The sequence below is a fragment of the Pelodiscus sinensis genome, chromosome 3 (genome assembly GCF_049634645.1).
Source record: "Pelodiscus sinensis isolate JC-2024 chromosome 3, ASM4963464v1, whole genome shotgun sequence".
Lineage (NCBI taxonomy): Eukaryota > Metazoa > Chordata > Testudines > Trionychidae > Pelodiscus > Pelodiscus sinensis.
Window position 1 is genome coordinate 5,230,443 of NC_134713.1, and position 13,761 is coordinate 5,244,203.

The following is a 13,761-nucleotide window of genomic DNA, read 5'->3' on the forward strand; positions in this document are numbered from 1 at the left end:
ATGTCACCCCTGCGTGCCCCTCAAGCCCCGTCCCATTTCCCTGCATCACGTCTGACACGTAGCACAAGCGGCGGGTCAGGCTCCGTGTGCCGCATACAGCACAGACACAGAGCCGCTCGGAGTGTGGGGCAACGACGGCCCGTCACCCACCGGGAAATTCCCAGTATCCTGCCAGGCCAGTCCGCCTCTGCCGTCTGCTCTTCCTATCCCTGGCCTGTGTCTCTGCTTCATCCAGAGAGGATCTACTTAATTTAAAACTAAAAAGCCTGCCAGACCTATTAGGAGCACACTGAGCCTGTAAAGAACCATTCTAGAGGTAACAAAGCCATTTCACAGGTATTTGCCAGCCCCAGGTATATGGATGTACTGTGTTAGTTGACAGGACCTTAGTTTAAAATTTTCTTTAGCTCTATTTCATTAGTGTGTTGCTGGAGATTATAAATCACATCTCTGAACGATTGTCATTCCCCGCGAGGCACAGGGGCACCAGTTTAATAGTATTATGTAGGATCCCATAAATCCTAAGGATGGCCCTGCAGATAAACATTTATTTGTAAAAACTTAGCTGAGGTCAGTAAGGAGTCAATTCATGGTAACTTGATACAAGCCAGGTTTAAACTAACATAAGGGTGTTCACACAGGGGTTTGCATCAGTTTAACTAAAGCGGTGTAAAAACACACCTTTTAGTTCAACACAGCTTGGAATGCAGACAAGGGCTAGAAGGCAGCTTTAGTTTTATGGAGCTGATTCTCCACTGCCTTGCCAGTGCATTTGGCACCCACTTTGCACAGGTGTATGTCACCGCACGAGGTGCCAGGGGGTGGAGAGTCAGACTTGTGTAATTACGATGGCTTGCACATTAAATGTGTGAAGTATTACAGCCCACATTTCAAAAGCGTCTTTGCTTTTGCCGTTTGATAAGTGACTGATGCTTCATTTCACACAGAGAGGGGGAATCTGTACATTACAGGACAATAAAACTTTATTTTATTTTGAACCTTTAATACAAATGGTTTCCTAAAATGCTTTAAAGAGTTACATTATAGTAATGGAAGAAAGCAGCTTACAAGGTTAACTAGGGCCAGGGGGAAAACAGGAAAGTGTATCAGCCACAGAGATACAGGAAGACTATTATAGTTGGCAAGAGTTGCAGAGAAAGAAGTTCTCAATGCTACATTGCATGAGGAGGGGCTGGAAAGACAGATGATATTGCTAGCAAAGGAAATCTGACCTAGGTATGGGTTATCTCTCAAGTTTTTGTATTTCCATCTGGATGTCCCCTTGTCTCAGCTAACGCTATTCCTTCCCACTTTCAGGAGAAAGAAAGGAGGAGGACTAACCCCAGACCTCAGCCGGCAAGCATTTGAGAAAAAAGGGAAAGCGAGCAGTGCGTCTTATAAACTCCGGAAAGCAAAGTCTCTGGTAAGTATCTCTAAGACCTGACATTATCAACACAGGATCTAAGTATATTTCACCGGGGATCTGCTTGGCTCAAACCATTTATATAACTCTAAATATCGCTGGTACCTTGGTCCACAAATAGATCTGATCAGATTTTGTTAACTGTCAACTGTTCAAGCTGCGATTCTCTTCCTTTCTTGTAACTTACATTTTAAATCCGAGTTCCAATGCTATCTAGGAGGTGGCATTCTGCTACAGGTTGAACTTTTCTAGTCCTGACCAGTGCTGAACCAGAGAATTTGCTGGACCACGGGAGGTCAGTATTGTCTAGCAGCATTACCAACACTTCCACTGTGGACTGGGCTCTTAAACCACATTGAGGGGTACATTAGAGCTAAATAACAGCACAGAACACTCAGGGTATGTCCACACTACATGGCTCCGTTGACGGAGCCATGTAGATGAGCTTTGTAGACATAGCAAAATGAAGCGTCAATTTAAATAATCACCGCTTCATTTACATCAATATGGCTGCCATGCTGTGCCAATCAGCTGTTTGTCTCGTGGGATGAGGTTTACCAGGGCGGTTGACAAAGGCTTTTGATGTCGACTGCCGAGCGTCCAGACTACCACACTGAGCCGACAAACAGCTGATCAGCACAGCGCAGCAGCCATTTTGATGTAAATGAAGCGGCAATTATTTAAATCGCCACTTCATTTCCCTATGTCTAGAAACCTCATCTACATGGCTCCGTCAACGGAGCCATGTAGCGTAGACATACCCTGAGAGCCAGGACTGGTGGCTGTAAACAAATTTTATGGGACTGCAAGAAACTTGGCCAACCCATGATAAGTGGATTCCAGCTAACTCAAATCATGCTGGACCAGGGATGTTGCCAGACCAGAGAGTGCTGGACTAGAGAGGTCCAACCTGTAATAGGAATGGTTTCTTTCATGAAAACATTGTAATTAGATATAAAGCAGAATCACATTAGGGAGAAACATGCTGATGTGGAGCCAGATTTATGAGTATTAATTATGATTTGTGTTGCAGCAGAGCCTATAGACCTTATGCCAGGCACTGTATCAACACTGACAGTCCCTGCATTGGCCGAGGGAAGGAGGAAGTGCATGGAACATCTTTCTTCCCTTAACTCTTCTGTGCAGGGAGTTATATTGCTGGGCCTGATTCACCTGTCACTCCAGTCACACACCCTCATAAGCCAGAGGTCAGAGAAATCACACTGGTGTGAGAAGACAATCTGGGCTCCCTGAGCACAAAAGGGGGCAGCCAGCTTGTCCAGGTGTAAAATGGGGATGAACGTAGCTATCTCACATTGACGCTGGGAAGCGTAATCCCTCCATAGCACTGAGCAGATTATAACTACCAATGTCTGTGAAGTACGCTGGGGCCTTGGGAGGAAAGTGCTAGGGAAGTATAAAGCCTTATTCTCAAACATACTACATGGGGCATATTTGAATGAAAACAATTCAAAATAGAGTCCTTCAGTATCGAATCAGCTTCTGTTCCCTCAGATGTCAGGCTCATCTCCTTGGATCCAGTCCGGATCTCAGAAGAGCCTACCTAGAGTCAATCATACAGCAATGGCAAAACTCTGGGTCCCAAATCTTCAAAGATATTCAGGCACCTAACTCTCTCTGGGTATGTCTACACTACAGCACTAATTCGAACTAATTTAATTCGAATTAGTTAATTTAAACTAAGCTAATTCGAACTAGTGCATCTAGACCTAAATACTAGTTCGAATTAGCATTTTGCTAATTTGAACTAGCATGTCCACACAGAGTGGTCCCTGAACCAGAGTTAAGGCTGGCCGGAAGCAGTGCCGGCAGGGCATCAGATTAGGACTTAGAGCGTGGAGCTGCTGTCTCAGGCTAGCCGAGGGCTGTGCTTAAAGGGACCCGACCCCCATCCCAGACAGACAGTTCTCAGGGGTTCCCCGCTTGCAAAGCAGTCCTGGCTTGAAGTGCCCTGAGTGCCCACACTCGGCACATCACAGCACTCGGCCATCAGACCGGCTGCACTTGCCGCAGGCTGCCATCCGGGCGGGTGAATCAGGGGGCTGCAGGAGAGTTTCCACCCCGAGGAGCCCGCAGAGCCACCCCAGTCCTCCTCATCGGGGGCTCATACCCCATTCCTCCCTCACATCCTTCCACTTACCCATCCCTTGCCCCCCTTCCTGATGTACAAAATAAAGGACACGTGTGTTCAAAAATAGAAACTCTCTTTATTGAACAAAACTGAGGGAGCCTGGGAAAAGGAGGTGGGAGAGGGGAAGAGAGAGGGTGGGAGAGGGGAGGGCAACTAAAATGATGAGGGGTTTGGAACAGGTCCCATATGAAGAGAGGCTAAAGAGACTGGGACTTTTCAGCTTAGAAAAGAGGAGACTGAGGGGGGATATGGCAGAGGTCTATAAAAGCATGAATGGTGTGGAGAGGGTGCATAAAGAAAAGTTCTTCATTAGTTCCCAGAATAGAAGGACTAGAGGACACTAAATGAAATGAATGGGTAGCAGGCTTCAAACTAGTAAGAGAAAGTTGTTCTTCACAAAGCAAAGAGTCAACCTGTGGAACTCCTTGCTGCAGGAGGCTGTGAAGGCTAGAACTAGAACAGAGTTTAAAGAGAAGTTAGATAAAGTCATGGAGGTTGGGTCCATGGAGTGCTATTAGCAAGGGGGTAGGAATGGTGTCCCTGGCCTCTGTTTGTGGAAGGCTGGAGATGGATGGCACGAGACAAATGGCTTGGTCATTGTCTTCGGTCCATCCCCTCCAGGGTACCTAGTGTTGGCCACTGTTGGCAGACAGGCTACTGGGCTAGATGGACCTTTGGTCTGACCCAATACGGCCGTTCTTATGTTCTTATGTTCTAAGCTCAGGGCTCAGGTTCGGGGGTCTCACTGGACCATCTTGATTTTCATGCAAACCTGCTCCTGGGTGGCCAGGCTGGCAGCTATCCTGCCCTAGACGGCCACTTTCCTGGGCCTAGTGCGGAGGTCGTGGACATTGGAGGCTTTCCCCCAAACCTGGATGAGGTCCACGATGTCTGCAGTAGACCAGGCGGGTGCCCTCCTCTTGCGGTCCCGGGCAGGCTCCCGGGAGCCGCCAGCCTGGTCCCGGGAAGAGGCGGAGGGCTGGGTGGCAGCGGGTGGCTGGCTCGTGCCGTGCCAGGTGCAGGGTCTGCTGGCTGGGTGCTGGCAGGCTTGCACCTGGCACAGGCACCGTAGCCAGACCGTGCCCCTTTAAGGGCTCCGGGGCCGGGAGGGGGGCAGACGAGTTTCCCTGGTGGTGCCCAGAGTGGCCACCAGGGCAAGCTGGGGAGGGCTAGCCTCCCACTAGTTCGAATTAAGTGGTTACACAGCCCTTAATTCGAACTACTTAATTCGAACTAGGCGTTAGTCCTCGTACAATGAGGTTTACCTAGTTCGAATTAAGCGCTCCGCTAGTTTGAATTAAGTTCGAACTAGTGGTTTGTATGTGTAGCGCCTATCAAAGTTAATTCGAACTAACGGCTGTTAGTTCGAATTAACTTTGTAGTGGAGACATACCCTCTGAAATCAGTGAAAGTTAAATACAGGTTGATCCTCTCCAGTTCAGAACACTCTGATCCGGAAACATCTGTGGTCCGGCGTGATTTGAGTTAGCTAGGTGTCCACTTTTCATGGGTGTGTCCAAGTCTCCCTCAGTCCCATAAAGTTTGTTTACAACCCCTAGCCCTGGCTGTCAGCGTTCTGTGCTGTTCCTTAGCTCGAATTTACCCCTCATTGTCTTCTAAGAGCCCAGTCAGCAGTGGAAGTGTTGGTAATGCTGCTAGACAATATTGACCTCCCTGGGTCTGGAAGATTCTCTGGTTCGCTACCAGTCAGGTCCAACCTGTACCTACCGACCTTTGTATGGGCCTGACTTGCTTCAGTAGGAATGGGAAGTAATTCACTATGTGTAGACATTGATCTGTTTATCTGCTCTTTCGTCACTTCCCTTATTACCCGGTATGCAGACATTTAGGCTTTGTCTATACTGTGGACTTCACAGCGGTACCACTGCAGCTGCACTGCTATGAGGTCTCCTGTGTAGCCGCTCTCTGCTGGCAGAGAGAGCTCTCTCGCCAATATAATTACATCAACCCCAATGAGCAGCACTGTCCACACCAGCCTTTTTATCAGTGAAACTTATGTCAGGCAGGCGTGGTGGTTTTTTCATCCCCATGACTGACAAAAGTTTGGACAACAAAAGAGCTAGTGCAGACAAACCATGCTTGGTTTCTGGATCAGTTCCCTCAAGATTCTGGTCTCTTTTCCCAAAGCATTCTCTTGGACTTGTCACTTTCCACCATCCCTGCCTGATGTCAGTGTATACATTGAGCTACTGTGTTAGGTCAGAGTGAGCAGCCTCTAGCACCGCTAGCTGTTAATACTGGGGATTCATTGTGCTCACAGTTGATAAGACAGGAAACAGTATCAGGAAGTCGGGCTTCCAAAGAGCACCCTAGAGATAAGCTTGTGTAGATATGGGAAACAAATAGCTGCCAGAATAAGCAGACTCTTGTGAGCATTTTTTTTTTTTGCACTTGGAAGAATGTTTCCCAAGTAATGAGAACCAGAGACCCCCATGTGCGCCAATCAACAAAGGAGATTTACAGGAAGGCAGCTGAGGCTGACAGGCATTTATTATTCTTGTGCAGGTTATTTTCCTAGCCCAAATGTGTTCTTTATTGTTTCGGTGCCCCTGTACAGTTGTTATCGTTAAGGTTTGTTGCTTTTGTCTTACAAATGCCACTTTTCAGAGCTTTATAAAACAGCTGCAAGAGTTTCATTTCAGCATGGCCATGATTTTCCTTTTCTTTTATTGTAGAGCCATTACCATATCAATGATGTGGTGGGCTAATATGTGATCCTACCTGACGGGGATGGGGGGAAGGCTTTGGGCTCCTGTCATGACATAGTCCTCATGGGATGTTCTCCTTTCCTCAGAGCTGCCCTAATCTGCACCCCTGAGTCTGGGAGGCACAGCCCCCAAGTATATCCACCAGTGCAGGGATTAAATGGGAGGTCAATGGGACCTTTGCTGCCGAAGCAGCAGATTAAGGGATGGAGAAAGTGCACACTCATCACCTGCCTGAGACTCAATGCAGTTTAAGGTGTTCACGTCTGTAATACTAAGCTAGCAGCTACCAGAGCTCTTCTTTTCAGTCAAACAAAATGTTCATAAGACATCTTGAGCAAACAGAAACCCTGGAGGACTGAATCCACCCTACAGCCACGTGTTTTACCAGTCTCTGGATTGAACATAACATAACAATGGCCACACTGAGTCAGACCAAAGGGCCATCATGTCCAGTATCCTGTGTTCCAATTAGGGATGTCAGTGACAAATCGACTAGTCGCTTCCATACCCCTTGCTGCCTCTATCACAAAGAGGCGACAAGGAGGAGGGGGAGGAGAAGATGGGGTGCTGGAGGGAGCTGGCTTAAAAGCAGTTCCCCTTAGCTCCAGCTCTGTGGGAGGGGACAGGGCGCAGCAGCAGCAGCCAACTTTGAAATGTATAAGAGTCCCCACTGGGAGGAGTAAAAGATCTTTCAAAAAAGTTTTTTTTTCCTGAAAGAACCCCATCTAGACGGAGGCTTTACTTTCAAAAAGCCCTTTTTTGAAAGAACGCGCGGCCACCATTATGCAAATGAAGCACGGGAAATTTAAATCCCGGCTTCATTTGCAATTTTGATCTGTCTAATTTACATTCCTCTTTCGAAAGAGGGATGTAGTCTAGACATGCCCTTAGCATTTGTAAAGCAGCTTCTGGAGATGCAATTAAAATGCCAGCTCTTGCTATTAAATAGGCTAGTTATTGACTGTAAAAACTCTTTGAAGACGCAAAGCACCATCTAGACAGAGGGACCTGTTCAGCACAGCATCAGCGTATAGCAACTCTGCTGAAATAAAAGAAGTCTGCCAGTCGCAAATTGGGCCTTGCCAGCATTATTAATATGCAAATACATTACAGAAATCAAGGGGCAGATGGGGATTTATACCAGCCTAAATCACAAATAACTCTAGGGAAATCAACGGTGTTTCATCAGTGTAAAGTGATACCAGAATAAGGCTCTGTACCCTTTTGTTCTGATTCTCTGAAGGGCACTGGCTTATTTTCCATATTAATATCTCAGGGTAGCCCTGACATTCAGGGTTTTTTAGATAAAAAATGTACCTTTTGCTACTTGGGGAATTTTGTGCCAAAAATTAAAAATTCTGCATACAATCTATTAAAATTCTGCATTATTTTGTAAGTATAATCTTGCTAGGTTTCAATTGTTAGTAATTTATTTCAAAATATCTGTTAGCAGGTATGTTTGTAACAATACAGAAAACAAAAAAGATTCAGGAAAAGTTTTGGGGCTAATAGATTCCTTGTAGGCATATAAATACTGACCTTTGAGTAATAATTCATTTAAACTACAATACAGAAATGTATTTCCCACGCCCTTCAGACGCAGTGCAAAGGCTTTGGGGAGTCAGGATAATGGAGTAGCCGAGCGTAGAGGGACTTACTAGCTGGGAAGGAGCCTGGAAGTGAACCTTGGAGAATTGTTGGTTGTAGGTGGGAAATGTATGGAATGGTTTTGGGACGGGGGATTGTCAGGGAGTTAGGAAGCCTCCCCCATGGAGATCCTGACTGACCCCTAGGCTCTCTGTTTAGTCAGGCACAAATGCCCCATCCCTGTGTATCCTTGCACCCCCATTTCCCATTCAGCCAGGAATACCTGCACATGTCCCCATGTGGTCCTGCACCTCCAGTTTCCCCTTTCCGCACGTGGCTCTGCATGCTCATTCAGCCAGGCATTGCTCCCTCTATCCCCATGTGTCCCTGAACCCCCATCCACTCCATTGCCATATCACCCTGCATCCCTGCTTCTCCCGTGGCCCAGAACCCCTACTCCCATTCAGTCCCTGGCTCATTGTTGACACCCCTCTAGTTCTTGTGCCCCTATCCTAGTCCATTCCTCTCATTGACCCTTCTAAACCTCAGTCTATGTACCCCATGTAGCGACGTGTGCCCCACTCTGTCTGCCCTCCCATATCCCCTGCCTCCTCACCTGTCTGCCCTCCCATATCCCCTGCCTCCTCACCTGGCCCTGTGGGCAGGATGCTGTGAGGATGGCAGCTTCTATGCCCTCCTTTCTGCAGCTCACTACTTCAGCCCAGAAAACAGCTCTTCTGAAGCCAAATGATCCCCCGCTGGGCAAAAGATGTAGATGCCGTATGACCCCTCTCATGGCTTCCCTTTGCCTCCCTCTCAGAATCAATTATTCTGTGGGAAGAAAAATCTGCGTGGGGGGCATTAATTGTGCGCTTGCTCAGCAGCATAGAATTCTCCCAGATGGGAACTTTTGCTACTCTTGAGTCTTGGACTTTTCCCAGTTGCAGTAACCAAGTTACTCTTCCTCTTTCACATTGTCCCAGTCCATAATACTGCTAGCCACTACTGACTCTGATGTTAACAATGTATTTTCCTTAGGCTGATGAAAGAGACGGAATTATTGATATAACTAATTGGAAAATAATCTCTGTTTATTGTAAAGATAAAGTTGGGAAATCTTGATTAAATGATTCTCATGTCAGCCAAGCCCACTGAGAGAAGCTTATAATTCAGACCTTTTAAATGAATCTTTTGGAAAAGAAGGAAGCATGTTGAAAGAATAAATGCCCCAGGCACCAAAAGATAAAATTATAATGAAGATGCATCAGATGAATGCACTGAAAATGGATGAAACCAGAGTATATTGAACTGAACAATGAGAGTCTAGAGTTATTATGGTATCATGAGCTTTTGTGGGCATAGCCCACTTCGGTCATCTGAAGAAGTGGGCCGTGCCCACGAAAGCTCATGATACCATCTATACATTTCATTAGTCTATAAAGCGCTACCAGGCCATTTGTTGTTTTTTCTGTAACAGACTAACTCGGCTACCCCCTGAAGCTCCTGGAGTTATTATGTAAGGGTATGTCTATAGTTGCACCCTAGTTCAAACTAGGGATGCAAATTTAGGCATTCTTAATAGTCAATGAAGTGGGGTTTTAAATATCCCGCGCTTCATTAGCATGATCTCACCAGCAATTAACAACTGTTTCTAAAGTGAAAGTGCACACTGGGACGCGTTAGTTCGAACCAAACCCCTTGGTTTGAACTAATGTGACTCCACAAAAAATGGATTAAAAATGAGGAGTCACATTAGTTCGAACCAAGGAGTTTAGTTCGAACTAACACGTCCCGGCACGCACTTTCACTTTTCGGAACAGCTGTTGATCGGAGTAACGCATCTGCGAGATCATGCTAATGAAGCACGGGATATTTAAATCCCCGCTTCATTGACTATTTCGAATGCCTACACTTTGCATCCCTAGTTCGAACTAGGGTGCAAGTGTAGACATACCCTAAGAGAAAAGGAGCTGGTATTCTGGGGTCACTAGAGTAAGAAATGGGAGTTGAATACAAAAAGAAAGAAAGAATTTAAGGCCACGCAAAGACTCGAGTAAAATCACTAGAAGAGCATCCAGCGATCCCGGTGTGAGTTTGATCCCTTGGTTTCCTTTCAGGAGAGTGGTAGCGTTTGCTGGAGTAAATATTGGGGAAGACTGTAGTGTCATAGTGTTAGTGCCATAAGTCCCAGAAACAATGGCAACAAATAAGAAAAGCTCAAGATTTGTTTGCTAACAAGTAAAATTAGTTTTGAAGCCCCAGGCTTTTGACTATAGGGCTGAACTCTTCCCTCATATGTGTGCATACAACATCCATTGTCTCCAGTGGGAGATGTGAGAATATTTAGAATTGGGCCCATAGTTTCTGTTGGGAGCATCATCACCACTTATATGCTTAGCTAGTGACTGTCCCCCACCCTGAATCCTTTTTGTAGTCAGAGGCCACGTCTCCACTATTGGGAAGATTGATGCTGCGGTGGTCAATCTTCTGGAGTTTGATTTAGCAGGTCTAGTAAAGACCTGATATATCAAATGCTGAGAGCGCCCCCTTGATGCCAGTACTGTACTCCTTGATTCATGAGAAGAAAAGGAAGTTGAAGGAACCATTTGCTCCCATTGATCTCCCTCTATGGAGGCAGAGCCAAACGTTCAATTGAGGTACATTAACTCCAGCTACACAATTAACATAGCTGGAGTTGCATATCTTAATTTGACCTTACAGGTAAGTATAGACAAGGCCTAAGACTCTTGTACATTTTAATTTTTGGTCCAAAGTCTTTGGGCCTGATTCATACATTTTACTTCTATTTTATGCCCATGTAACTCTGCTGAAGTCAATGAAGTAATACCAGTGTAAAACAGGAGTGACTCAGTGTTGAATCAAGCCCTCTATGTTTTCGGAGTGCTTTGCCATCAGCTCTCTCCTTATAGACCCTAATTCAGTAAAGTGCTTAAAAATGTGCTTAACTTTAAGTATGTGAATAGTCTTGCTGAAATTAATGGGACTAACTCACATGATTACAATTAAGCACCTGCTTACATGCTTTATTAGACCCAATAGCTTGCCTCATACGATCTGGACCGTATCACCTTGAGAAGTATTGTCCCCATTTTACAGATGTGGAACTGAGGCACAGAGTAGATGGAGTGACTTTTCCAAGCTCACATAATGAAAGCAGGTCTCCTGAGCTTCAGTCTAGTGCTTTAGCCACTTAGTCCTCCTTCCTGTCCTTTTTTATACAGAGCCACACCCTTTTGGTCCCTGCAGTGTTGTCCTGCTCCCAAATGACAGCCTCCTTTCCAGACCTCTGTGCTCCTCTCCTGAGACTCCACAGGAGGTTTTTGTAGTTGTTCAGCAGAATAATCAGCTTCTTGCGAAAATGCCCAACTGTCAAAAATCATGGACATTTGATTAGCAACATGAAAATCATGCGGTCTGGCATGCCTGACAGTTATGCAAAATATTACAGCTTCAGTGATCATGGCGGGGTGTTTTTTTTTTTGAACCTTTCATGCTTTAGAGTCTGTTCTGTGTGAGAGGCTGCTCCATTCGCACAAATGTTATTAACGTATTTCTGGCCTTACCGAATATCACTTTTGGAGAGACTATCCCAGCTGTGTTGTTGCCTGTATTCTAAGGTGGGGTCAGTATTTCGGGTCAGGAATGAATTTCCCCCACACACATAGGGACAGAGACCTGGTGTCTTGAGGAAGGAACATCTTTTACGGTCAAGTGTGCATATCTCGCATGTCCAGCTTTCTGTCACTGCAGAGACCTCAGACAGTGGCAAATTTCAGTTCTAGCCAACTAATTTCTAAAGCCTCAATTCTGCAACCCATGTTCTGAGTATGACGTATTCACACAAATAGTATCATTGAACTTCTGAGACTAGTCCTGGGAGCAAAAATTACTCTGTGTAATGCTTGCAGAATCAAATTCCTTTGTGCATTTCACTCTTCATGAAAAAGCACAGCCTGGCTTTGTGGTTTAACATGCTTTGCCTTCCTGTCCTCAAGCACTCTGCGGTGGAGTCACCAAGAACACAGGAGTGCAAAAACAAGGTACCGTCAGCTCATTGCAACAGCCATTGCTTACCCACCTTTGTGTTTTTGCGTCTCTGTTGGAAGAAAAACCTACTGTACCTGCCACATCATGCCATGTCTTTGTTTACATTATCATGTGCAGTCACTCACAAGGACATCTTAAGCTGTTGCATACTTTCTGGCTTCTCTTTGGGTTGATCTTTGGCAATCATTGGACTGATTATTTTTCCCTTGAGGATTAAACACTAAGCATTAGCCAACATCCACCACAGTCTTATCAGTGACCATGGGAAAATGCAAAACTGTGTTCACTTCTCTGTACAACGGTTTAATCCTTGACAATAGTCTGTGTATAACACCATTATCTGCCATCATTGCTCCAGAACGTATTCCTAAGCAAAAGTTTTATTATACTAATGGTTTGTCAGTCCTCTAAACAAGGGATAAGCAAATGATTTGGATCAGTTTTAACAAGGGCTAGATTACAGGCATGCAGCTTCTCGCGAGCTGCTTTTGAAACATTTGGGGATGTCTTTAAAAGGCTCACTAGACAATCGCTAGAATGTTAGGAGTATATTTGCCTACTTCTAGTCCTAGCTACTCCCTAGTTAATGAAAAGATAAAATTTGATCTATGCCTGCTCTACCTCTGCACTTTGGTGCCTCAGACCTGACAAACCAAGCAGGGTTGGGCTTGGTCAGTTTGTAGAAGGGAGACGGCCAGAGACTACTGCAGGAAGTGCTGGGGACTCAGTAGGTGGCATTCTTCCTGTGGGTCAGTTCTGAGCCAATGCTTCCATCTACTTCTGGGTGAGATGTAAGCCAGCAGTCCTGGCCATTTGTAGTAATTAAATCTCCCAATGGCTTTTTTGATAAGACTAGGAGCAGTAGCCCCAGAATTCTTGCCAAATTCTAGAGAGGGTTAATTGCATTCTGGGGTTATGAGTATTTATATTAACTCCCACCCGGCTGTTTCAGTTCTACCCAGTGCTCTTCACTTCTCGTCCGAAGCTGTGGTGCAGCGTTGGTGTAGTCTGTTAGGGTATGTCTACACTGCATGCCTCTTTCGAGAGAGGAATGCAAATACAGCCGAGCGAAATTGCAAATGAAATGCGGATTTGAATTTCCCACTCTTCATTTGCTTTTTTGAAATACCCTATTTTGAAAAAAACCCATGCAGTCTAGACGGGGTTATTTCGAAAAAAAACCCTTCTTTCGAAAGAACCCTTAAACCTCATTTTGTAAGGAGTAAATAACTGCAAAGTATTATTAGTGCTAATGAAAATTGCTGCTCACTGCATAGACTAAACAATAAACAGCTCACTTCCTGCTGTAGCGATCCTCCATCATTTAAACAAATACATGAATTAATCAGTTTATTTCACTACAGCCCAAGTTCTGCCCTTGGGTGGTTGCCCACTGATTTCAATCCAGTACAGGTTGAACCTCTGTGGTCCGGGACTCTCTGGTCCAGCAACATCACGTGGATGCACCAGAGATCCCCAGCCACAGAGACTGCTAGTGGCTGGGAGCTCAGCTGGTCTGGCAGTAGACACCCTGCAGGGCCAGGGGACTAGGGACAGGGAGCCCAGCCAGCAAGCCAGCAGCCAGAGCAGGTCTGGGTGGGGAGTCCCGTTGGCCAGGAAGTGAGTGGGACTGCGGCCTGGAATGGAGTCCTACCAGCAGAACAGGGCATTGGCTGGGCCCTCAGCTGGGAGGGGACCCCAGAAGACCCTGAGGCCTGACCTGCCCTGGCCTGGCAAACTCCCTCCTTCAGGATTGCTCAGGGTGCCGAACCAGGGAGGTCCAACCAGTAGGGGTGCATCTA

At 46.0% G+C, this 13,761-nt stretch overlaps 1 protein-coding gene across 5 annotated transcripts in view; it reads left to right on the plus strand.

The window, feature by feature from the left end:
* Positions 1-13,761, plus strand: part of FBXO16 (F-box protein 16) — a 52,937-nt gene that overhangs the window by 29,531 nt on the left and 9,645 nt on the right. For all 5 annotated transcript variants that reach the window (XM_075923279.1, XM_075923283.1, XM_075923278.1 and 2 more), the window contains one exon: positions 1,318-1,423. In XM_075923279.1, the coding sequence (XP_075779394.1) occupies positions 1,318-1,423 (106 nt within the window). The remainder of the gene's footprint in view (positions 1-1,317; positions 1,424-13,761) is intronic.